General features: G+C 50.4%; 1 protein-coding gene across 2 annotated transcripts in view; it reads right to left on the minus strand.

The window, feature by feature from the left end:
* Nucleotides 1–23,030, minus strand: part of EPS8L2 (EPS8 signaling adaptor L2) — a 49,035-nt gene extending 26,005 nt beyond the window's left edge. For both annotated transcript variants that reach the window (XM_084208652.1, XM_084208651.1), the window contains exons 1-3: nucleotides 22,780–23,030; nucleotides 4,352–4,416; nucleotides 3,282–3,337 (exon numbers count right to left, since the gene is read on the minus strand). In XM_084208652.1, coding sequence (XP_084064778.1) covers nucleotides 3,282–3,337; nucleotides 4,352–4,395 — 100 coding nt within the window. In that variant the 5' untranslated portion in view covers nucleotides 4,396–4,416; nucleotides 22,780–23,030. The remainder of the gene's footprint in view (nucleotides 1–3,281; nucleotides 3,338–4,351; nucleotides 4,417–22,779) is intronic.
* Between the last annotated feature and the right edge of the window lie 2,732 nt (nucleotides 23,031–25,762).

Genomic DNA, 25,762 nt, shown 5'->3' on the forward strand with positions numbered 1-25,762 from the left:
ATGGGAAATCACTGCAATCATCAAACTGCCCTGAACTTCTGCTATGCTGCCTAATCCATCAGGAGAGCCAGCCAGCGCTGTTTGACAGGTCTGGAAGCAGCTGAGGGGAACACCTGCAGAAGCCCACCGGGAGTCACCTCAGAAAGGGGTGGCAGCAGCTTTCCTGCTGTGGGAAGTGCTGTGCAGAAAGAAATACTTCCTGCCAGTCCTTCCCATGGGTTCTGCTGGAGCCTGGTTTCCCACCCCACAGGCCTTCATCTGGGCTCAGAACAGATGCCTGTAAGCAGAGAAGCAGCCTAATTTATTTATGGTGTGCATTAACATTTATTCAGCTGGTGACTGTTTGGGGAGAGAGGTGGCAACCTGAGCAGGGCCAGCCATTCCCTGCTGCCAGCTGAGGCGGGACTGCTCCCTGCAGCCACAGACTCCTCCAGAATGTGGAGCTGAACGAATGTTATGCTGTTTTACTAAGGGAGGAGGAAAGGATGAGTGTCCTGCTCCCACGTGAGCCAGGAAACTCCACTGAGGATGGCAGAGCAGCTGGAAAGCATATCAAACTCTGGTAGGAACAGAGCCAGGGGAGGGTATCTTGGGGCTTTAAGTCAGTTTCATTGTAGAATTCCCTTTGGTCATCTCTCCTCATCCCTCTGTGCTCACCACAGTGAAGAATACACGGTGGTAGGCAACATATTTGGTGACCAAAGCAATTTCAGGAGGCCAGGTGTGACAGCAGAACCTTCCCCACCCATCAACAGCCATGTGATGAGGCTGTGTCCTGTGAGGACCTTCACACTATATCCTGGAGCCCCTCCAGAGTGAACCTCCACCTTCACCATCCGGGTGCTTTCCTGTGCACAGCCTGAAGCTGCTGCTGTGTTCCAGCCTCACCACAACAAATTTAAACATCCCTATTCAGAGTCTCCTCTGAGATGGGTTTAATATTCCCAGTAAGTCCCTGTTGACACTAGGGACACCTTGGCCCTCAGGTAGCACTTTTGTACCCACAGTTGGCACCCTTGTAATGTTAAGCCAGTATTACTGTAGAAAAAGCATCTTTAGAAAGCTAAACCCAAGGCCTTGTTCACTTAGAAATAATATTTAGACACCTGTGTGCATTGGAGCCATCCTAACCCAGCGAGCTTTAAATGAGTGGATGCCTGTGTGCTGGGAATTTGGGAGTCACTGCACTTGCTTCTTGGAGGTCTGGCAGTGTACACAGACTGAGGTCCAGCCTGATTGCATGGGAGGAAAATAGAAATATGAAAAGTCTTGTCAGCTCCAAATGTCCCTCAGCAGTGTTGCACAAATCACATAATCAAGGCCAGCTCGGCTTGGTGTGATTTGTTTCATTATGAAACATAATTCTCCCTGGAATTTTAGTTCTTGCTTTCCGTCTACCCCCAAATGTGCCAGCTCACAGCAGAAATTAATGCTGGGGGAGGGAGGATCCGAGTGGGAAAGGGACCAAGACATTTAAATATTGGTTTACACGTGTTGAGTGTCTTTTGCTGAATTAGCGGATGGTTTTCAAGTGCTGCCAAGCAAAATCCCTCTGGATGTGTTCATGCCAGGGGCTGGGCTGGCCAAGAGGCACTGATTTGTGCAGGGAATGCCTGCAGAGCTCATTCTGCATTTCAGTAGTGGCAGGGAAATAGCAGGCAGCTGCTTTACTCCTCCTGAGGATTTGGCCCAGGGACATACAGTCCTCATTTCAGGTTTGCTGGAATTTGGTCAGAGAGGTCCCAACCCTGGTGAATTTGTTTTTGAGGTGTGTTCATACAAAAAAATGTGGAAGATTAAATTCTGTGTTGAAAAGTGCTTTTTTGAGAGCTGTGTTTGTTTCCAAGGCAGTCTGTCAGCCTTTCCCTGCACTGGCTTTTGTGGCACAGGATTGAGGGGTGCTCCCTGTGCCATGGCACCATTAGATCTCCCTCTTGAACTCTGGTGGCTGGAGCCCTGGGTTTCCTGCACCCATGGGTGCCAGCCTGCAAATCTGCTTGGCTTTAATCCCGTTGTGAGTTCCCAGGTTCATTTTTACACATCTCTGTCAGGCTGTTTACCTGGAAACTGCAGCCCTCCTGCCCCTGACAGGATATGTCACAGTGTCAGGGCACAGCCAAAGGAATGTGCACTGCCTTGGAGGCAGGAGGAGTTTGTCTGCACTAGCATCCGTGTGTTCACCCAAAATTCCCACACCTCATTCTCTTGCTTCTTTTTCATGTGTCCTTCCATCTCCAGAAGTGACTGACACAGTTCAAACCCCTGCTTGGCACCTGCCCACCCTGCAGCATCCAGGCCCCAAACAGCCAAATTTCTGCTCTGCCATTATCCTCATGTTTAAATTCTCGGGAGCTAATGGATGTTAACGATGGCTTTGTTAAGCACTAAATACAGCCCCTGCCATCCCACTTCTCTCCAGGTGAGGCTGGCCTCTCTGGACACTGCTCTAGGCCACTCTGCATGGATAAACCTCCAGCCTTGGGCAAAGGGAGTCATTTCCCAGGGACAAATAAACCACGTTGGCAGTTCATAGCCACCAAAGACAATCTCTGATCAAATAGAAGATCTCCAAGGAAAAGCACCCACGGCCTGTTCCTTCCCAATTAAACGTCAGCCAGGTAAATCCACAGCTCTCAGGTGGGAGAGCTGGCAGGCTGGGACACCCCAAAAACTGCTTGTGTTACCCCAGACAACCTCCAACTTCTTACCTAGGAAATAACTGGGGGAGTTGATTTCTCACATGATTTATGCTTGCTCTGCCCACCCCAGGGGCCACATTTTCACCTGGTGTATTTGGATCTGCTGAGATCAGGAATAACTGTTATTAATACCTAAATGTGCTGAATCCAAACAAGCTGCCTCTTAGACTGTGCACAAACACCTATCCTGCCCATTCCCTGCACTTCTAAAGAGCCAAAGGGCATGGAATTTTCATGGTTCACTAAGTAGTTAGAAGAGGATAATAATTAACCTGTTGAGGACAGTCTTTCTTTTGTGAGGCCCTTTATCAGGCAATCTTACTAACAGACCTGGGGAGGATCTGGGTAAGGGAAGCAACGTTCTGTTCCCACAAAATCCCAACTGTCCCCAGTGTGGAAGGTGTCAGGACAGATGTGAGGTGTGTTTTTGCTGCTAGGTCAGGCCAGCCTGTTGCATATGGAACTCTGGTTTCATGTGGCTTTGACTGAGTTCCAGCCTAAAGCTCCCCAACATCCACATCCAGTTCTCCAGATGTGCCTTTGCCATGGGAAACTTTGGATATGTTAGTGGGCACGACTCACCATACAAGTCCTTTGCACTCAGCTTGGAGGCTCCCTCAGCTTTGCCCATGCTGCCACTGAAAAAGGAAGAAGGTGCAAATCAACCATCAACTCCCAAATATTTTTAACATCAGTTTTCACACAGCAGCTCTGCAGTTGCCCAGAGGGACCAGCCCTTCCCTTTCTTGCAAAGCATTTCCTTGTGGGCTGTGCCGGCGGCTCCTGTGCAACCCTACCCGTTATCCACACCACAGGCACATGTCACTGAACCCAGCGGTGGAAACAGGACACGGAGCAGCCAGCCAGGCCTGTCCCCACTAGAGTTACCTTCACAATGTCCCCTGGAAGGACAGCACTCTAGAGGAGCTGGGTTAAGGACAGCAGCACCGAGTGTACCATAAGTGGGAGTTACAGGGAGACCCCCCCACCATGTTATCCTTGAGTCTACTTGAAGGCAGTGCAAGAGCCAAGGTGATAATCCCTTCTCAATGGACATGTTGGAGATGTACCCCTTGAAGGCAGCTGCTCAGATACATAACTTATCCCATGTAAGGGAGGGTGGAATTGTGTATAAACAGTTGAGTTTTGGGGCGTCAAGTCTCTAAGCACCACATGTAGGGCCACCCCCTGTGCCTGGGTCATGGGTAGGAATGAGCATCCAGGAGATAGTGTTTTCTCTGGCAGAGGAGGAGCCAAGGATCTGAGGTGCTGTGGTTGGGCTGTCTTGCACAGAGCAGTGAGCCCATGGGTGCCCAGGGGCTGCTTTATGCTCTGTCACCATGTCCCCCTGAGGGCAGGCAGTGGTTCAGGTGCTCATACCCAGGGCAGGAAGGAGGGAGAGAGCTGGTGGCTCTGGCTCCACTGGGAGGTTGCCATGGGCTGTTGATGGAGAGACTCCTGGTGTCCCTCTGCCTCTCCACCTAATGTGCCATTATCAAACCCCAGTGCACAGGGCAGGTGATGTGCGAGGTAGTGCCAGCTTGTGAGGTGCCTGGGGGAGGTGAAACAAACACCAGGGACTTTGGGGATGAGTGGCACTGCTTGGAGCATCCCCTCAGCGGTAGGAAGGAGTGGTGCAGGGAGATCCTTACTTTGATGAGCCGGGGTTGCTGTTGAGGGATCCCTTGTGACTCATGTTGCTTCACAGGCCAGGCAACTGCAGCAGAAGCACAAGAGACAGGGTCAGTGGTTGTAGAACAGGCTCTCAGGTGATTTATCTGTCTGTATCCTGCCCTCCCTGCCACCAAGCTGGGGTCTCCAACAGCTGAAGCAGTCAGGTGAGTACAAGGGTGTTACCTCCCTGTTCTCAGTCACCTCCCACTGTTCTGACCTAGGCTGAAGGTGACACATCCCAGGATGCTTTTTCAAAACCTATTTCCACCTCTCCCTCTTGCTCTTCCATTCCAGGCACACCCCAATTTTGTGACATTTCAGCACATCTTTTTCCAGCAGCACTGTTCTGCCTAAGGTTAAACAGGGACTGAGGTGGCCTTTGCCTCCATGGTCTGTCCCAGATGCCTGTGCCCATGTGCTTATGGCTGTGTTCCCAAGTCATTTTTCATGCCTAGAGTGCCATTAGCTTTTGTTATGTGGTAATTTTAAGATCTACACCAGCTGTTAAAATAAAGTATCTTTACGAGGGGATTGACCACATAAAGAAAAACAGGATAACTGAATGCTGCTCCACTGGCAGCTCAGGGATGAAGGAAAATGTACTGTGGTGAGTGGTTCATGAAAGGCAGACAGGATCAGCACAGATTATTTTCCTCTTCTTTCCAGTGAGAATTAGAATGTGGGAGAAGATGTGAGAGAGATCCAGGCGCTGTTCTGACAGCAGAACAGCAAGGGAGAGAAACAAATTCTGAAAACAAGATATAATAAGATCTCAGGGAATTGTTTGTTTTGGTATCCAAACTTCACCTCTGCTGCACGTGTGAGCTGAAGGGAAGCCAAGCCAATGTCCTAAAATTTTTTTAAGTCTCTTGAAAAGTTCAGGGGCACTTCTGTGCCTGGGTCAGACCCTGCTTACCTCATAATAAGGTTGTCAGAATTCAAAGGTTTGGCTTTGAAATACTTGTTGCTGGCCTAGAGGAAAAAAATTCCTCAGTCTCCTCAGTGGGATTTCCTGCAAAGGAACTACTGAGTGTGCTTGGCATGTGCTTGGCTGCCATGACAGCTGTGGGCAGGCAGTGGAGCTTCCTCCAAGGGTTTGTCTTCACTGAATCTAGGCTAAAAGTGTGTGTAATCCCCAGGGAATACTTTGGAGTCATCCCTGACACCTGGGATTTCCCCTCTGGAGGCTGACTATCTGCTGCAGGGCTTGTTGTATCATCAGCAGAGCTGCCCTAGATTCCTTACGTATCCGTATTTATTCCTCATGTTGGAACACTTGTGGTATTTTGCTCTGTGTGTTTCACCCTGAGGTGAGGGCAGAGAGAGCTTTCTCAGTGATCTTATCAGAACTGTCAGTGGGATGTCAGAGAGATGCATTTATGAGGATGCTGGTGAAGTACTTGGTGTACACAGACTGCATGGAGAGCCCCAGCATGTTTTGGGCTCAGCCTTACAATTTTCAGCCTGTTTTCTGTCACGGTAACACACTCAGCATGGACACATTGGTAGAAAGGACCCTCAAGTAGCTAGTATGTTAAATTCCCCCTTTTTTGTCTCTCTTGTGGTTGACACTGAAATCCCTATGCACACCTATAAGAGATATAAATTCATAACCACATTAGAATAGAAAGTTGGTGGTCTGCCAACCCCCCTGAGTGTAATAAAACCCATCCCTGTGCCCAAGCTTGGATATCTGTGAATTTTTCCTCTGTTAATAGCTGTCTGCTGGTTTCCTTTTACATTCCTTAAACTGTTCCTATCTCCTGGATCTCTTTGTGCATTAGCATAAGATACCTGGAAAAGAAAACTTGGGCTCTTAAAAACCCCACTATGTTCTGTTTACTCTGCACCACCCAATCACTTGAGTCCCAGTTGTGATGATAGCTGGGAGTGTTTCTGCATATTAGTGTCATATTTCTGGCTCCCTTTTTCTTACTGCCCCAGGGCCATGTCCTAATGTACTGAAATCCAGGTTACTCCAGCAGGAATGTGTCACCAGGTTTGGCCCATGGAGCTCAGACCTGTCCCAGCCCCAGCTGTGAAGCACCAGGAGGAACCAGGGATCCAGTTAAGGTCACTCTGGTTTTTATTTCTCCTTCCTATGCTGTGTCCAAAAAATAAACCTCTGGGATGTGCTCTTTGAGGAGCCCATCTGGGGTAACACAGGGTGGCTGCCAGAAGTGCAGACTCCATGGCAGTGGCAGAGGAGTCTGGCTTCATGGGTGAAGCAGGACCAGCCCTGAATTCTTCATCTCATGGTGGTTAATAAAGTCCTGATGGAATCATCTGGTGTCCCCAAATGATAAGCTAGCCTGGAAAGCTGTCCTCTCTTCCAGGGCGCCTGTGTCCCAAAGAGGCCATGAAACTGGAAGCAGTGCCCACACATGCCAAGTCAGCAGGTCCTTATCATACTGGGCTCCCTTTTCTTTGTTTATTCCTGCTATTTTCCTATTTGCCCTTTGCTCAGCTCTCCCCGCTGCATTCAGGCCATGGCCGTGCTCAGCCTTGTGCTGGTCACAGCGAAGGCGTGGTGTGGTGCTGGCCAAGTGAAACCAGGATGGAGCCTCATGCCAAACCTTTTAATTCAGCGTTAATTGCTGGATATTAATTGAATCTGAACTGGAAGACTGCAAGGGGGAAGGGCACATTTCTAAGAGGTTGGAGACTTTCTAATGAATCTGCTAAATCAAGAGGCAGCCGGGCTTGTGAAAGATGAAGGAGGGCTAAGAGCACTTCACCTGAAATATGGACAGAACTAAGACATGAGAGATGAAGCTGTGGTCTGGCCTTGCCTAGGTTCTCTCTCCCCTTGGGAGCATCCTTAAGAACTTCCACAGTCTGCAGCCTCAGCCAGATGTTGTCTGTCTTCCCCTTGCCCTGATTAGAGGGTTCTGATCTCCCCCTTATCTCCCAGCAGGTGTGGCTGCTGCCTCCTCCTTCCCCAGCGGGAGGAGCGTAGGAAGGGAGGCGAGACGCAAGTGTCACCAAGCAATGTGTGGCTGTGCAGGTATTACCTTTGAGTCAGCCTAATCAAAGCCAAATTCAAGACCATCACCCACCCTTTTGCTGGTGCAGGGCAGAGTCTCTGCTTGGGTCACCAAGCAAGGCAGCTGAGCCTTGCACACGATCATGGTATGGAATGAGATACAGACTCCAGGAGCTAAGCCAGGCTCAAATTCAGTCCACTGCCATTGGAGCAACTACAGGGAAGCTAAACTGCATGGCTAAAGCCTAGCACCTTGATCTTGCCCAGGCCAGGAGGTCCCAGAGGACTTAGGAAGGCCAGCACAAATCAGTGCTGAAGGCCATCAAGGTGGGTAAAGACATGTTGTACTTTAAAGCACAGGAAATCCCACTCCCTGACTTTCCGGCCAGTCTTATCCTTGGAGGTCAGATATCCTCCCAAAGACACACGGAGCCGTGACAGGAGCCTGGCATTGTCTGCACCACATTTCTGTACTTTTATAGCAAATGGAAGCTGGCCATGCATTGTTTTGGCTTTCTCTGAGTCTCTTTGAAGAGGGAGGTGTGACATTGATCCCTCTTCTCCAAGGGTGGAGAAGCACTTTGTGAAGGGAAAGAGTAATACCTCTTTCTCCTCTCTGGGCTGATCTCTGCTATTGTTTCACTTTATTTTTTTTAGGTATAGTTCTTCTTTATCTGCTGTGGTCAGACTTCTTATAGGACATGGAAAGGGCATGAAAAATTCTGGATTCTGGGTAAAGATTGGACAATGTGCAAATGTGAAATATTAGTGGGGTTTTAGGGCTATTGTTATTATTATCATCACTGTTAATAACAGCAGCATCTGGTGTTTGTGAGTTTTTCTCTTCATGGGTCTAAGACCTTTAGGACTGAGACTGGGTTTGTTGGTATCAGAGAATATTAGGATATGATTGTAGCAGCAAGGATTTATGCTGGTCAGAACAGAACAGGTTTTGCTGTAACAGTAGAAAAACATGGCAAAACCCCCAAAAACCTTAAACTAAGTGACCTAGGAGTAACAGCAAGTTTTTCCAAGCATATTCTAACCCTTGCCTGTGTTTCCATCAATCATCCCACTGAAATCTGCCTGGGGCAACAGGACTTCCGAATTCCCCATCAGCCATGCTGAAAGGGATCTCTGCACAAAGAAGTGATGGGGCTTGGGCACTGGTGAGATCCCTGGGATGGAAATGCTCCCTGGGATCCTGCCTGGGGTGAGGGGTCCAATGTAGCCCTGCTGTCTGTTTGTGTATCCCAGGGGGATGGGCCAGGCAGAAATGCTGGACTGGCAGCAGCCTTGGCAGTAACATAAAGCCTCAGGAAGAAACATGAGCTGGCCACTACATGATGTTATCTCTTAGACTTCCCAGGCCCACAAAAGCTGTCTGTTAGGGCTGCTGGGTGTTTTCCTACAGGAATGTCATGCTGGAGAAAGCCGTTTGATGGGCTGTGCCGTAAAGCTTGGGCTGCTTGGATTCACAGGAGAGCAAATGGAGCACAGGCACTGGCTCCTGCTCCAGACAGCTCCCCCAGCCCCTGGGAGTATTCCACCAGTTCCCACAATCTATCCTACCCTCTCTGATGGTATAGAAGGAGCTGGCAGGTAGGGAGGGCCACAATCCCACATCATCAATCCACTAACAAAACAGTTTTTGGGCATTAGTGAGACACTGGGATATGTGCGCTCAGGGCTCCTCATGAGACACCAAAAGTCCTAAATTCACACAAACTTGTTTAGATCTCTCACAGTGGTTGTGAGAGGGACCCCAGGAGCTGTTGTTGACTTGAGAACTTCACATGGGTCTCTGGTCTGCTAGTCCAGTCTCCTGGAACCACCCTTCTCCTGCTTTTAGTTGCTTTTCTGAACCTGCCCGTAAGGATGGCTTCAGGGATTACCAGGAGAAACTCAGGGTCTCTGCCCAGGAACATGCACTCTTTAAAAAAATAATCTTTGGGTAAGTCAGAAAGCATCAGGAAATACAAATCCAGAGCAGAGAGGCTGACAGCCAAACAGAGGAACAAGTTGTTGTTTCTCCTTGGAGAAGCAAGCCAGGATCTTGTCCCATCCAAAATTTCCAAACCCTGTTTTTGCAAAATCAGGCCTTGGTTGTTCAGCAGGACCAAGTCAGAACATCATTGCTCTGTTTTAATGATGGTGATTCCTGCTTTGGAAAGGGGAACACATCCAGATGACACTGCCTGGAGAGCCTGGTGGCTGCAGGAGTCCCCACTGTTATCTGTGTTGAGATGCCCTTACAGCACCCCAAATTTGGGAAAGTGGCAAGTCCTCTGTTTTAGTCCTTTTCCCACCCTTTCAAGTTACCTTTACAGTGATGGAGCCATCCAGGATCCCGGGTCTCTTTGGAAAGACATAGGCCTATGGAAGGAGGGGAGTGGAGCTCCAGGGTGTGTGTAGCACGTGCCACATTCCAGCAGAGGCAGTCCCCAGGTACAACCTGCCAGGTGGCTGAAGGATACACTCCCTGCTCTGCACATCAAATTGTTCACATTGTGGAGATTCTCCAGAAGACAAACACCTGGATAAATATAACCCAGCCCAACAGGTCTGGGCAGAGAGGAACCAAGTGTTCTTCAGCCTCCATGGCAGAAGTGGCAGCTGCTCATTTGGACTGAGGCATCTCAGACCTACAACCACCCCTGTACCAGCTTTGGTGGATCCTGACCCCCTTTTGAATCCCGTCTGGATTTCCTGTTGGTCTCCAAGGGGCTGAAATAGAGCCTTGGGAGCTCAGAAACACAAACTGGCACTACAGAGCAAAAGTGCCAATATTTACATATTCCTGATGGGAGATTCATGAACTACCTACAGAGACAATGTGTCCATGGTGATCCACAAGCAGACCTTAATCTAGATACCAGTCCAGAGTCCAGTAGCATTGGAGGCCCTTGGTGCCCACAGGCTGGAGAGGGAAAGGAAAGATCTGAACCAACTAAATATTCCTGCCAGAAAGGAATACCTTCCTCCCAGAACTACAACCAAGAGCAAGTCTGGACAGTGCCCTGTTCTATAAATACCATGGGAAAATGCCCAAATGGCCACAGTTTTCAAGATCTTGGGAAAAAACTGGAAGCTGGCTTCACTACCCCTCGGAAAGACTTGTTTGCAGAGTCCCAGTGCCAAGTCACAGCTCCTGGATTTATACCTTTCCTCTCTGTTGGAGGAATTCTGCAGGAGCTGGGTGGAAGGAAAACAGGGAGCAGGTTTGGGCTTGCTGTGTGTCTTGCCAGGGGTTCCAAGGTGAGCATTATCCATGCTTGGGCTGCAGTTTAGAAAGCTAGAGAGCCAGGCCCAGAAGCAGCACATTAAATATTAATGGATGCCTTTGGAAAGATGGAGGAAGATGAATGAGCATTCCTTACATAAAACCTCATTAAATGGTTTCAATTAAAAGACCCCAGTTCAAAACTACCCGACTGGGAGAAAGTGTCATGTGAGTCACTTGTACTGCCCAGGAAGAAAAACCAGCATGACGCGTTCCCTTGGCTTCCTGGGAAGAGAGGAGTTTTGTGAAGAATTTTGTAGCTTTTTCCCCTCTGTTCTATTTTTGTTTTGTGCCCACACCTTCTGTGAGCTAATCCTGTCCCTAGCACCACCCAGCTCCTGGGAGGTGGGAGCCAAGGAGCTGTGGGAGGCTGGAGCTGGCTGTGGGACTGTCTAGGCAGGATGCAAGGGAAAGGCTGGATGGCTCCAGAGCCGCCAGGACCTGTGGGTGTAGCATGCCTGGTATTCAAAAAGTTTGCTGAAGAAAGCGCTGGTTGTTGTCATGCTGAAGGTTTCTCTGCTCTGCATCCTTATTCAACTCACAACCCCCAAAAATTATCCCTTTTTCCCAGCCTGGTGCTGTACTCTGGGCACTGGTTTACCAGCAGCAAGGGGTTTAAAGCTGTGATTTTTAGACTTGGGAAGGATTTCATAATTTTGATGAACGGGAAGCTTTTTCTTTGCTCTGTCTAAAACTCAGGACTCAAGTGATCAGCCAGTAAAAATAGGGAGTGACTCTGCCTGTGCGTGTCATATTCCAGAGCAGGATGGATAACAGCTGAGGCCATCCTGGAGGAGGGCATTAATCGCCTTTGTGTTCAGGCAAAACACCAAAATCCTGACACTGGCTGCATGCTCGTGTTCCTGGCTGCAGGCACCAGCTCTCAGAGCTGTTCCTCCGGTGCACCTCCTGCAGAGCTGGAATATTTCTCTGATGGCTTTTCCAAGCTCGAAGGCATCTGTGGAACAGCTGGGAGACTGAGTGAAAGGCTGGCACCAGTGGGGATTGCAGACTGCCCAGCCCTCCCAGTGTCCAAGGCCAGGTTGGGTGGGGCTTGGAGCAACCTGGTCTAAGGGAAGATGTCCCTGCCCATGGCAGGGAGTGGAGCTGGGTGGGCTTTAAGATCCCTTCCAACCCAAACCATCCCAGAATCTGTGAGGATGGGCTAAAGCTTGGATGGAGTTGTGAGGGTTCCTGTTGTGTCCCTACTGCTTCCCACAGTAATGTCACAGCTCTGATGGACAGAATCACAGTGAAGTGGTGTTTGTCATGGTGGGATTTCCAGGAACAAAGCTCAGGACTGTGACATCCATACTGGAAGGTGGTGCTCTGTTTATTGAAAGCACCCACAACAAGACTGCTTCCAGAAGCTTCAAAGCTGCCTGGTCCAACAGGGACCATGCTGATATCCCTTGGGTGGTCCTGGTTTGTCTGGTGAGGATCAATCATTTTTCACTAGGTGTGCATGTACATGTAGGGCATAGGTTGACCTTGCTGTTTGAGCTAATCACTCAAGTGTCTTAATTTTCCTTTAGATGACTGCTGTAATGTGTAAGAACAGGGTGCCCTCCTCTCATCAATCCTGTGCAATCCCTAGAGCCAGCCTCAGCATTCCTGCCTCCTCACCCCTAACAGGACAGCTGTGAAGCCTAACAGATGCATTTGGCAGGCAGATTCATTTTCCACAGTAATTCCCAACTTTTAGCCCCAGGCAGAATACACCTGACCATCCTTGCCTAGCTACTGCCAGCCCAAACTGGGCTGAAAAGCACCACGCAAAGCTGGGGGGTGTGGCTGGTTCCTCATCCCCTCAGGAGGGGCAAGAGGGAGTCTTGTTTGTCAGTGCACTCCCCATGCTGTCTGGTTTGTGAGCAAGACGGAGCTGCTGAGATCCAAGGGACATTTCCACTACCTCCTCCTAAGGAAGGGCATTTTTGGTCACTCCCTGAAATGCTGATTCACTTCCCTGGCAGAAATTCAGGCATGTAGCAGGGCAGTTGGTGTGCTTTTTCTATATTAGAGAAAAGCTGTTATTAGGCTGAGAGCCACTTTGGGGCCACGTTTAGCTTCAGCTTGTCTCCAGCAATGTCAGCTCAAACTCTCTGGGGTTAGATGAAGTTTGGTAAATCTGCAGAAGTAATTGGTCAATCTGAACTAATAATCCTTTTCTGCCTATGTAGGAAGGTCCCAACATCCCATCTTTCCCCAAAGAAAGGGAGAGGGCTGCAGCCCATCTCCCTCTGCCTATACTAGGGAGGAGCTATTCCATTCTGCTCCTGTTCTAAATCTTTGATCTTTGTCCATAGCAATAGGGATTTGGGGCTTAGGAAGCATCGGTAATTTTCATTTCCTGCTCTAAAACTCATCCTGGGCTTTTTGTTGGGAGGGTGGGGCAGAAGAATTAAGGGAGGAGATTCATCTCTTAAAAATCCCATTTGATATTTAAGGCTTTTCCAGCCTTTTTAAGCTAATGATGACAACATTCATTGCTATCTCTTCCCATCCTATGTTGTGCTTCCTACTCATATCCTGCCTGGGTATTTTTGGCTATTTGTAACAATTCATTTGAGCTAAACTTGGCACGTGGAAAATCTGCTCTGAGTGTCACTGCAGGAAAACAGCCAGTTTAACCAGCTCAGTGGTGGCTCCTGGAGATGCAGTGGGGCTCAGCTCAGCTTTTGGTCTGAAAACATCACTTGAGTTTTTTTAGTAGTAGTCTAATGTAGCTTTTTCCTTCTGTAGTTGGTATTTTCATATATATTATCACGGTAGATAAAATTTTAAATGGAAAAATGGTGATTTATTCCTTCCCATTCACCCCTAAAAGTCAGAAATGGGAGCTCGTGCAAAGGGACTTTTGCTGTCCATCATTGATTTGTTTTACGTGCAAAATGCTGAGATTTTTGGATTTTCACAGAGTCCCTATAGGAACCATAATATTCATTGATGGTACAAAACACATTCTGCTTCAAAATACTCACACCCAGCCCTACTCTGTTTCTGGGGTCAGAAGACAAGATGTACAGTCACAGGAAATCACTGGGTTGATTTCCAGTGTTTGGGCTTTCAGTGAAGCTGTGGATGAGACCACAGAAGGGTTTTTCAGCCTGAACATCCAGTTACCCAGTAACCAAAACAGTCCCAGGAGAGATCATTCCAAAACCAAAATAAACCCCATTCCCTTTGCCCTTTGTTTTGTATAGAATAGAAGGATGTGTGAGGCTGGGTTTATCAAAATAATTCAAATAGCAGTTTCTAATCTTGCGGTGCAGAATTGTTTTAACAATCTTGCCACAAAAAAAATTTAATCTCTTGCAAGGGTGAGGAGGAAAAAGCACAATTGGTCCACACAGAGGCTGAAATGGGAGTCTGAGCTGGGCTAGGAGGAACCAGACTGATTCCAGGGCTGGAATGGGACAGAAGAGTTTCCTGCAGTGCCTTAGAGAGGAAAGGCTTCTCTGGCCACTACTGTGTGCCCACAGGGTCTTTGGCACGGAGATTTCCAAAGGCTAAAGCTGTGCAGGGCACATGAAGGACAGGGTTTCTGCTCTGGGAACCCCAGCACTGTGGAGCAGGTTTCCCCAGGGAGGTTGTGCCATCTCATTCTTGGAGATTTTCAAGAACAGCAGGAATGAACTGTGCAGCCTGTTCTGATTTCAGAGCTGACACTGGCTGAGGTTGGACCGGAGGTCTCCTGAGGTGCCTTCTGGCCTGGATAACCCTGTAGTCCTCAGAGGAGGGGGTGAAAGGAGCAAGAAATCCCTTTTATGCCAGGTGGGCAAGGTATGTGTGGAAGGATCAGGGCAGCTGGTACGCAGTGGGGCAAACACAGGCCACATGGATGCTCCTGCAGCCAAAGGGGAGCCAGGTGGCGCTTACCATGACCTGGGGTTTAAAACCACTGAACTCTCCTTGCTGGCCTGATTATCATTGGGGTCTGATCCTTAAATGAGCCACAGGTTTATGCATCCCCTCTGGAGCAGAGAAAGGTTGGCAGACGCAGAGTTGTGCCTAAACATGCACACTGGAGAACCTGGTATGTTCTGGGAAGGTTGTTCTGAAGGGAGGGGCAGGTGGCCCTGAGAGCACAGGAATACCTGTGGTTTGGGACAGGGCTGTCCTGGTGCTCCCCAGCCAGGTGCTCCTGAATCCTGCCCTGGGGGCCTACAGCTGAGCTCATGGATGCTCAAGGATGTCATGAACTACCCAAGTGCTCCTTTAGCTTGAGTTGTCAGGACAGGATTCCAAGAGAAGGGCCTGTGTGTCCATCACCTACACGGGACTGGAGCAGAGCACAGCCTCTGTGAGCAGCATCCTGGCAGCCACAGGCACCTGGCAAGGGCAGATCATGTTGGAAGCAGCTCTGGGAAAATACCAGGGACTGCTGAGGATGGTGGCAGCCCAGATCTCCCCTATAACCACCTCCTTCTTCACATCATCCTTCTCACCTCTGTTTGCTCACCAGCTGGTGCCAGGCAGGGAGAAGAAGGGATCAGGGAGCAGAAGTGTCTCCAGGCTTGTGCCAGGTATGGAGCAGATGTTCTGGGACCTGTCTGGTCTAGTTTGCACGTGGCTGTGGCAGGGCTTTGGCTGCTTGGGTCGTTTCAGGGCTCCCTTCCTGGGCTCTGACTAAACCTGTACAACATTTCCTTCCACTGAGCAGTCACTGAGGCCAGAGCTTCTCTCCTCCCTTCCATCCTCCCCTTGGCTCAGAGGAGCCAGGAGCAGCTGCCTGAATGTGGGGTGGCCTATCACCTCTCCCATCACCTGCCCTCAGTTCTGCTTGGTGGCAGGTTGGGGGTACACAAGGCTGCAGCACTCATGGATTCCTGGAGGAGAAGCCAGGAACAGGACAGGAGCACGGGAAGCCTCTCTGCATTTCCCAGCCTCCAGCAGTGGGAGTGAAGAGCTCCTGGTACCCTTTTCCATCCCCGAATTTCTCCAACTGCATTTGTCCAAGCTCTGTAAACTCTGGACATCCTGGATGGCCTGTGGCAGGATGCTCCGTGCTTGACTCTGCACGGTGCTCTCAGCCACCTCCTCTTGTTCCTGCTGCACTCACCAGCTGCTGGTTTCACGGGATGTCCCCTAGCTCTGCCAGCAGGAAGCAGCTGGTCCTTCATTCCCTGTCTCCATGCCATGGGCTATATCACAGATATCAAGGAGAGCAGCATCTCAGTGTCCCTCTCCCAAGCTGAAGAGCACTGGAAGTTTCAGGGCTGAAGTCACAGATACAGGGGCTGCTCCTGGTTTGTTTTTATGCTCAAAGCAGACACAGCAGCAGCAAAAGGTGCTTCCTTGTCAAGAGATTGCTCGGGCAGCTGATGGCCCAACCACACCTTGGGTGTTACCTGCTCGTTCTGGCAGAAACCAGCAATGAGCACAGCTCTGGTACATTTGCTCTCAATTTATCCTGTTGAACCTGCTCCTGCCTCACTCCGTGCAGCAGCTTCTCTGACAGAGGCACAGCTTTTCTGGCTTTTTTTAAGCTACTGAAACTTTATCAACCTATTTTCCAAGCAGTAGCAACTCACAGCAAATCTGACAGTCTTGAAGTTATCCCTGAGAGTCTTTCATGCTACTTTTACACTACTGCCCTGCACCTTCTGTTGCAAAACAAACAAGGGGGAAAAATCCAACCCAATATTTTCCTTGTGTTTTGACTCTGGCTTGAATGCCAGGTTGGAGTGAGCGTGTACCTGGATGCTGGACTAGAGCCTTCCTTCACCAGCTGGGTTCCCTGCTATCGAAACTCTGCAGGGCAGCTAGAGATTCCTAACTTACTCTCTTTAGGAATCATGGAAAGATAGAATAAATGGATAGATAGAATCATAGAATCAGCCCTTTGACTTCAGTGGGTCAAAGTGTCATTTCCATGGCTCAGATGTACCACTCCTCTCCCACAGTTTGGCAGGGTTTCTGCTCTCCTGAACTGAAAAAGAAGTGAATCAGGAATGTGCCTGCCTGCATGACCAGGTCTCAAACCCATCAGGAGATCAGGCAGAGATGCTGGTGTGAAGGTACCTGGTGGTACAGGACTCCTTCCCCCACCAGCCTGAGGGCATAGACTCTCCTCTCATGGGGAAGTGGATCATGCCTGTTAAAGTCCACATAACTCCAGTCAGAGGATTTGTTTGGGTGCAGTCTGGGGTACCCTCTCCATCTCAGAAATCCTGCCTGTGTTACATCTCAGGGGATAGTGTGCAAAACCCTTCTGTGGTCTGTACGTGGACTGAGGAGCCACCCCTACTACCTAACCTTACCTCCACACCTGCACAGGCTGCCTGAGTACATGTTATTCCTCTTCCTTTTTCAAGGACTTTTGAAAGTCCCATATCTTAGCCCAGAAGCCATGCTGAGAGCACCAGGTACCAAAAACAGGACAAACTGCCTGGCTGTGTGAAAGTCAGAGTTACAGGTTAACCTGCGGGAATGGCCACAGACAAGGCCATTTGCTTCTGCCCCAGAGGAAGACATTAATATCTTCCCAGAGAAAAGAGGTTTTAATTAGTGCTCCCTTCTGCAAAGAGCCCAGCTCTCCTCCTCTGTCTCCTCAGCTGAACACAGCTATAATTAAGAGGCAGTAGTGTCAGGAATGAGAGTAGGCTCCAGCCTATGATTTATTAAGGGATATTGTGGGTGCAAATTACCTTTCTCTCTTCTCCTCTCCCTGGTGTTTTTATGAAGTGAATTTGATGATAAAAGGATTTTCTCAGGCTCAGGCAAATGGACACCTCTGTGTTTATCTCAGCACCGACAGTGAAGTCACTGCTTTGCCTCCATAGAGTCGCCGCTGAAAGCCTCAAACCTGACATCATAATGTCATAAATTGAATGGTTTGGGTTGGAAAATAGTTCCATTTCCCTTTATGGGAAATGGACCATGCCCTGTCCCTCCCTTCCACTAGGGCAGATTGCTCCAAGCCCTGTCCAGCCTGGCCTTGAGCACTTCCAAGGATGGGGCAGCCACAGTTTCTCTGGGCAACCTGTGCCAGGGCCTAAGCACCCTCACAGGGAAAAAATTCTTCCCAAAATTTAATGTAAAGCCACCCAACTTCAGCTTAAGGCCATTCCACCTTGTCCTGTCACTCCATGCCCTTGTGAAAAGGGCACAGAGGTGTTTGGAGTACTTGGAAGAGCTTGTATCCACAAGTCACAATTCTGGCTGGCAGCAGTGGTGGGACAAGGACTGACCCAAGAGAGTCCTGATGGTGGCATTGAGGAATGAGTGACAGACTAGGACAAGCCACTGGCATGTCCACAGCAGTGAGGTGGGTCAGGTTTGGGGTTCATCTTGTATTCGCTGGTGAGGGAATCTGGAGTCACCCTCAGCACTAGTTCCAGCAGCCAACATTTGTAAGGCATGAAGAGATTCTCAGCTCCCAGATGATCCCCACTTCTGTCCATCCTTAGTGACAGGGAAGTTAGGTGTAAACAGTCTAGGGGAGGGTGGTGTTGACTCAGCCTGATCCCAATCGCCATCCCACCAGCAGCACTACTTCACTTTCTGAATCAGCTGTGGTGCCTGAACTTTGGTTTATTGCCATTTGGACGGGCTGCACTTTACCTTTGTAGGATATAGATCTGGACAAGTTGAGACTGATAAGACAGAGGAAGGGAAAAAACAAAAAAGGAAGCAGGAAGGACTAAACTTAAATTCAAATTATGAAAGCTTTTTGGGGTTAGTGTCCCAACCAGAAACCAAAAATAAATAACCAAAAATAATAACCAGAAAATTCTTTCCGTCCCACTCCAAGGCAATGCTGAAAGACCTTAGACCACAAATGTGGAGTGTTCCTGTTCCACCAGCCATGGAAAGTTCTGCCTTCACCTGGGGCAAGGCTAGGTTGGAGGCCCACGAGCCATGAGGGCTTATTTGTGCCACACCTGCCCATCACGACAGCCAAGGCTGTTGCAAAATCCCATCCCATCACCCTAAGAGTGCTCAGCTCCACCATTACAGCTGAAATTGCTGCTAGAAGCTGTGGCACTGTCCAGGGAGTGGGAAAGGAGAGGTGAATAGGTGGGCCAATGCCTCAACAGGTAAAACCCCAAGTGTGGACTGGATGGGGGAATGTGCCCCTGGCACTGGAGGTGAGGATTTCTCACATGTGAGATGTGTTTGCCCATCTCAGCAGGACAAGGAGAACCTTTGTGGGAGATGCTGGTGAGAGGGGTTGATTTGGACCCTCCTCTGAAGGCAGGGATGGATGTAAGGGGACAGAGCATCCCAGGAAGGGTTGAGGTCTGTGCCAAATGGGCTGGAGCAGCCCAGCCTCTGCCACAGCCTCTTGTCTTGTGAGGGTCCCTGCATCCCACTGTGCCTGCAGGAACAGGCACCTCCAGGCCTCACTTGGTGCTTCCAACCAAATCAGGGCCCCAGCAGCTTGTCTGGGCACTTCAGTCCCTGTCCCAGGGCAGCTGAGCAGGAAGAGCCTGTGACTCCCCACTTCTTCCCGGGGGTTGGAAGCTTTTGTTCTGTTCCTCGGCAGATCCTCAGTGGCAGTGAGCACGTTGCAGAAACGCCCTTGGGAGCACTTGGGGAATGGGAACAAGGGCTGGGCTCTCCTGGGGAATTGCAGTTCAGGTGAATGGGAAATATCTCCAAACCGGTCCAGCTCAGCTACACACCCTTCCCTCCCTTCTTAATTGCAATTCTTCCTAATTTATCTGGATTACCAGGAAGTAAAATGCCAGGACTTTTTTGGTTACCCCTCTGGCATCGTGCATTTCAGTTTTGGAGGTGGTACTGTCGCCAGCCCAGGAGAAAGGAAAACTCTCGCTGCCTTGGGAAAAGACAAACCCTCACCTATGTGCAGCAGCGGCCATGTCCATGTGGGAGCAGCTCTCCCTGGATCCCCTTCCTTTCTCTCTTAACACCTAAATATTTTAGGGATGGGTGACAGCATATTTTTCCCTGACCCTGACATATCAAACCCACTGCAAGCAGACAGAGGCACTCTTCAAGCCTCCCCACTCCATAAAAATCCTTCTGCTCTGCTGCATTCCTAACTATGGTCTTGTGCTCTTAGGCCTCCTGAGCCTCCTTGGATCTCATCTCCTTCTTGGCATCTCTCAGGTGTTGTACAGTACCTAGCACCATTTCTGATGGTGCAAGGACTCCCCTACAATGTGGTCAGATGAGCAGGGAGGGTTTCCTTCCTTTCCACCTTCCCGTCCCTTGGAGTGGGAAACATGAATACCTCCTGGGCAGGTAGATGCGTATGTTTCTGGGCACCTGCGGTGCCTTGGCCAAACAGGTGGTTCAGGAGTCCATGCTGGCAGAGCCAAGTGCTGTTGGATCTGTTGGCAGATCTCCATGGATCTGCTGGCAGATCTCCATGGGAGCTGCCATGCCAGGCAGACACTGAGCTGCTGGTAAAGCTCTAGCAGCGTGCAGGAGGTCATCCCTGTCGCTCCAGCAAGTTGTAGCAGTGGACTTTTACTTGGCACTTTTGCTTGGGGGTCATTAGGTTAGGCTCAAGAATTTTCCAAGGGTGATTGTTTTATTGTCAATGACACCAAACTTGCAGGCTAAAGGCCGTGCATTCCTGTCCACCCTGGAGGGAAGGGCAGTGGTGCTGACTGCACTTGTGGAAAGGAGTCATGAGCCCTGATCATCCCCGTTCAAGGACTGAAACACTGAGTCTTCTTCAAAATCACAAGCCTGCCCTGGCCCAGCACTTCAGAGAGACCATGGCATGGACGGGAGAAAGTCAAGAGTATGACAGAAAGTGCTCCAAAACAGCAGTCTGGGATCCAGCCCTCTGGGAATAATACTCCAAGAGTCCCCCACGCACTCAGGACTTATTTCATATGGATGTTTCTCAAGCCCACACAAGCCAACGCATTTGCTCTCCCTGTTTCACTCCTTTCTTTTTTGCCACAAGGACTGAAACCTCCCGAGTCCTACAGTGCATTAGTGTCTCTTCTGAATCTTTCTTTTCCAGAAGGATCCTGTGACCCTATGAAAAGCATTTTATTTTCCAGCACATTCCAAGCCATCTCATCCAGAGGCAGATGCCAACAAACGTCTGGCAGGTTTGGCCCTGTGACCATGCCCCAGCAGGGTCTCCTCTCAGGATCCACAGCCCAGCTGAGTGACCAGAGCAGAGCAAGCAGGCCAGGGTTCCTCCTGTGCAACCCTTCCCTGTCTCTTCATGCCCTTGGATAAATCCAGGCAGGCAGGCATGACAATTTGTCACAGCCTGACAAAATGGTGGCTGCCGTAACATCACCAAAGATGGCATCTGCTCTGCAGTGTCCTTCACAGAATCATCATGACTGGAAGAGACCTTCGAGGTCATCTAGTCCTACCCTTGACCCATCACACCATCCATGGGAGTTGGGCAGATAGAGACCCAGGAGCAACAACCTGCAGGGCTATTTCAGGCTCAAGGCTGGGCTCTGTCACTCTGACCGATGGTGAGTGGTTTGCAGTCAGCAAAGGTGGGCACTGAAGGCACATTCTGTCTGCCCCTGTGATTCCTGTGGCTCAGAAGACATTTCCTCCTGGTGCTGAGCAGGATCCTGGCTTCCCTCCTCTCTCATGGTGTCTGTGCCCACCCTGACACATGGGGTGATGGCAGAGGGGCAGAAAGCCAAGGACTCAAAGCTTGTCTCGGCAAACTGCTCCATGGCCCCATGTGAGCAATGTGCGTATGTCACAGCCATTCTCCAGCGTCACTCACAGCTGCTCCCTTCCCGGGACTTCACCAACAGCCAGTTCAACAATGCTGGTACTAAACTTTCCCTCAGGTGCCCAAAAACATCCCCTGTTCCTCTAAGCTCTATGATTACATGACAAACCCACCCTGCTCTGCTGAGTACTGCAGAGTAGATCCTGCTCTAGACCACCTGGAGAGCTGAGGCACAGCTGGAAGAACACGAGCTCCTTCCCAAGGCTTCAGCTGCGGAAACCAGCAGCAGGAACAGTGCAGGCCTGACCACAGTGGATCTGAGCTGTGTTGTCCCAAACACCAGCTCAAGCCTTGGTTTTAAACATTGCCAACCAACGACCTTTGCCTCTCACAGACACCCTCCCACTGTGGATCCCAAGTTCCTCTTCCCAGCCCTGTTTTAAAGGGCTCCTTGGTTCAGCACTGCTGCCTGCCCTTTCTGTCTGTGAAGGACTAATTTTCCTTCTTAATTGACTGAAAACTCACAGAGCAAAACAGACTCAGGAATGCGCTGTTGCCTGTGGCATCTGTGATCAAAACCGTGTGTGGGTCCCTGCTGTATCAGCTGGGGGCTGAGCCTCTGTCTGTCTGTCACTTCTTTACTCAGAAGAAGTCCTTTTTTGAGGCACATGCCAACTAAGTTCTGGCACTCCTAGATGAGCAACTACCAATGGATCTGATCCCTGCTTTTGGAGCAGCCCAGCAACACAAGCGTTAACTCCCTGTTGCCCTAATTACAGCAGGGCAATCACCGGATTTTACTACTGTGCTGTGTCACAGTTATTTCCAGTATTTGAAAATAATGTCAGTCACATCATTTGTCCCTGAGCCTTGTCCTCAGTGGAGTTTGCACTGGCATTTTCAAGGAAAATAAGAGAAAGGGGACGGGAATGGACTCGTTAACGTAGATGAAATCTCATCAGGAGGCAGAGCTGTCACGCGAGGGAACAGGGCAGCTCCGAGCTTCCCTCAGTGGTGAAATCGGGCAGCGAATCCTGCCAGGATGAGGGGTAGGGAGAGCTGGCCCACCAAGACCAGCAGCTCTTTGAGGGGCCCGGCGGGGAACGGCCTGAAATTCTACACACTGCCCCAAAAGAGGAAACCCCGAGGTTTGCAAACAAACAGCTGCTCAAAACTACGTCTCTAGACTTCATTAGGAACAGAAAAAACGCCTTGTTCTGTGCCAAATGGACATTTTGCTGCCAAGAAAGTGCCACCTACTGGATCTCAACCGGTGGGGAATCATCAGGACGGGAAAAAAACTCAGAAAACACAATGCTGGGAAAAGTTAGTTTTTTCATATTTTTTAACTAAAACAACAGAAAACTACACTGATAGTTCTCCCAGCCACAACCTCTCTCCAGCCATTCTCCCTCCACAGCAGAATCAGACAGACTTTTCAAGTGGATAAAAGCTGGGGAGGGGGATGAAATTTTAGGATTTGCAAAAAGAGACTCACCGGTGCTGAGAAGCCGCTCTCGTCTCCCGCAGTTCGCTCAGCTCCTGTGAGCTCTCTCCCAGTTTTCCGTGTCTTCCTAGTTAAATCCTGCTGCCATTCTCCAGCAGTCAAGCTCCGTGTCCTGCCTGCACAGGCTGCGAGCCCGATGCCCCGAAGGCTGAAGGAGAGTGGGAGGCAGAGCCCACCCGGCACCCCAGCCTGGGGGTCCCCTTGCCGTGCCTCCCCGCTGCCCTTTCCTCCCCGTGCCGCTCGCCGCGGGTGTCTGAGAGCAGGTGACAGAGGTTCCTTGGCAGAGGAGAGAGGAGGGGAGGGATGTGGAGGCAGCGAGAGGTGGAGCTGGGACCCGGAGCAACAGGTTACTGTATAACCAGGAGCCGGTGGCCCCGGGAGCGCCGGCGGCTGCTGCAGCCTTCGCCCGCTCCCCAGGCAAGGCGACCAAGAGCCCAGGAGGGACGTGTTAAACTTCGGGTTTCTTGCTCCCGATAACATTTTGTACCCAATGGGAAGGTTGAAGGTGGCATGGGGAGGTGGAGGAGTGCTTGGAGCTCAGTTTTCCATCGCCGGTGAGGGAGGGGACGTGCTGCCCGACCGCCTCATGGGGGGAACAAGGCACCTTTTGTGCAGCCCAGGGCTCTCCTCAGCGCTGGCTCGCGGCTTGTTTTCCTCCAGCATCGCCCCTGCCTGCTCTCTGTCCCGACGTCTGCGGCAAGGAAAGGTGTTGGGAGACAGAGGGAAAAGGCAAAGCGTCCTTTCTCTCACGTTCCCCAAAGCGATCAGGGGTGCAGAGTAGAGTCCCCTTTGGGGTACTCCCTCTGTGGCACTGTGTTCTTTGGGGTTATGTGGCCATAAAGCCCCTCGTTTTGCCCCAGCTCTTCCATGAAAGACAATAGGTTTAGGTGCGATATTGGGAACAAATTCTTCCCTGTGGGGATGCTGAAGCTCTGGCACAGAAAAGCTGTGGCTGCCCCAACCCTGGAATTGTTCAAAACCAGGTTAGACAGGGCTTGGAACAACCTGGGATAGAGGAAGGCATGCTTGGCAGAGAAGATATCAGCTGGGTCATACCGATGTGTCCATGGCAGGGTGGGATCATTCTGGTTAGCCATTCCTCTCCCAAAACTGAGGCTTTTGAGAGTGTTTTTGTGGAAGTTCACGTGTCTGCAGGCTTCCCCACCATGCTGTGTGTCGAACCCCTGCCATGTCCGTGTGAAGTGAGACCCTGTGTCGCTGGCCCTGGGAGGAAACAGCTATAACTGCGACACTAGGGAAAGAAACAAGGAAAAGCTTCCCCCTCAGGACAGCGGTCTGGGAGAAGCCCAAATCCTTAGCTTGACATTTGCTGAGTTCCCCGCTGCTGTGGGTTTCTTTGAGGGGCTTCTGCCCAGCGCAGGGCCTGGCGCGGGTCCAAGCACTGCACGGAGGAGCCGCCCCGGTGAGTTCCTGTGGGAGGAATGCGGCCGGGTGAGCCGGGCAGGCAGGGGGAGAGCAGCTCCCTGCTGACAGTCGGCATTTTGGCAGCTCGGCTTTGACAGGACCACGACCTCTCTTGCTGCGGGAGAACACGAACCGATACTCGGTGTGACACTCCCATCCAGTGCCCCGTCATCCTCATCAGGATCCCCGGGGATAGATTGTGAAAACGCGGCCAACGCTAGGAAAGGCAGGATTTAGGGAATGCCTGCCGTACCAGGCAGGAGAAGGGAATCAGTCCAACACAAGAGAAATACAGTGGGAATGTCAGCTGTGCTGGAGCCTTGTGAACCTCGGCAGCCAGAAGGTTTTGTGCAGGAGATCCCTACTCCCTGAAATGCATCACTGGGGTATTTCAGGAGGGCTGCTGGGCTGGGCTGACTTTCCTGGGATGCAAACAGGGAGTTGACAGGATGGTGTTTTAAGGCACTGCTTCCTATCCAGCTCCACATTCACAATGAGGACAGGGCTACTGTGAGCTGCTGTGCCCCACAGCAAATCTCTTAACTGCTCTGCAGAGGCAGCAGCTTTCTTCTGGGCAGGGAAGAAAACCACAGCGGAGCTTATTACACCTTCCCAGCTGTTCCACCTGACAGCTGGTGCCGGTGAGGGTGGGCCAGAGGCAACTGGAGAATCATGGAATGGTTTGGCAGGAGGGAATCACCCTGTGGTATGGTGGTGGTTCCAGGCGTGGCTCCCAGGTGTGGAATCAACTGAGTGCATGTCCTTGGCCTCCCTCCTTCTCTGGAGCACCAGGCCACTCCAAAGGGACATCATAAAGTCATGGACCCATAACACCCTATCTCCCAGTATCTCCACTTTGGAAATCCCAGGAGGCTGACTTGCCTCTTGGGATCAGCCTTTTAAATCAGGTTGGCGGCAGACACCCCTGTGATGGCTTGAGAACAAAGACTTGTCGAGTAAACACCACCCAAACCCAGCTCCTCAAAATATGTGTTCCTCTAAATTTTTAATGCTGTTTGCATCCAACTTGCTTGTCCTGTTTCAGAAGGGCTGGGCCTTGTAATTAAAAGCTCCAGCGATTGTATGTCTGGCAAATGTCATCAATGGCTTCACTGTGTGTGCCCTGCTTCTCCAAGCAGTGGGAACAGTTTGGAAAGGAGCTTCTGGTTAGGGAAACTCTCTCAAGCTGATTCACTTTGGGTCTTTGTACCACCTCAGCATCGAAAGATGCCACCATGAAATCAGGTACACCAGCACGATGACAATTCCCATTGAAAGCCTGGAAATACTTGGGATGAAGGAGTTGTCTGAAGCTTCTAGGCTTCATCCTTCATCACGGAGTGCAGGGCTGTCAACAGCAGCAGTACCCCACAAAAGAGTTCATGGACAATTTTATCTGGAATTGGAAAACTGAAACCAGAGCTGTCCTGCCCTTGTGAGAATGCAAGTCCAGGTTGGTGCCAGTTGACTCCAGCAGGCACTGACAGCCAGCCAGTGCTCTGAGCAGTTGCAGCCATCAGGCCCTGCCCTGAAATGAGCCAAAAATTAA

The sequence above is a fragment of the Fringilla coelebs genome (assembly GCF_963513975.1).
Source record: "Fringilla coelebs genome assembly, chromosome: 6".
NCBI lineage: Eukaryota > Metazoa > Chordata > Aves > Passeriformes > Fringillidae > Fringilla > Fringilla coelebs.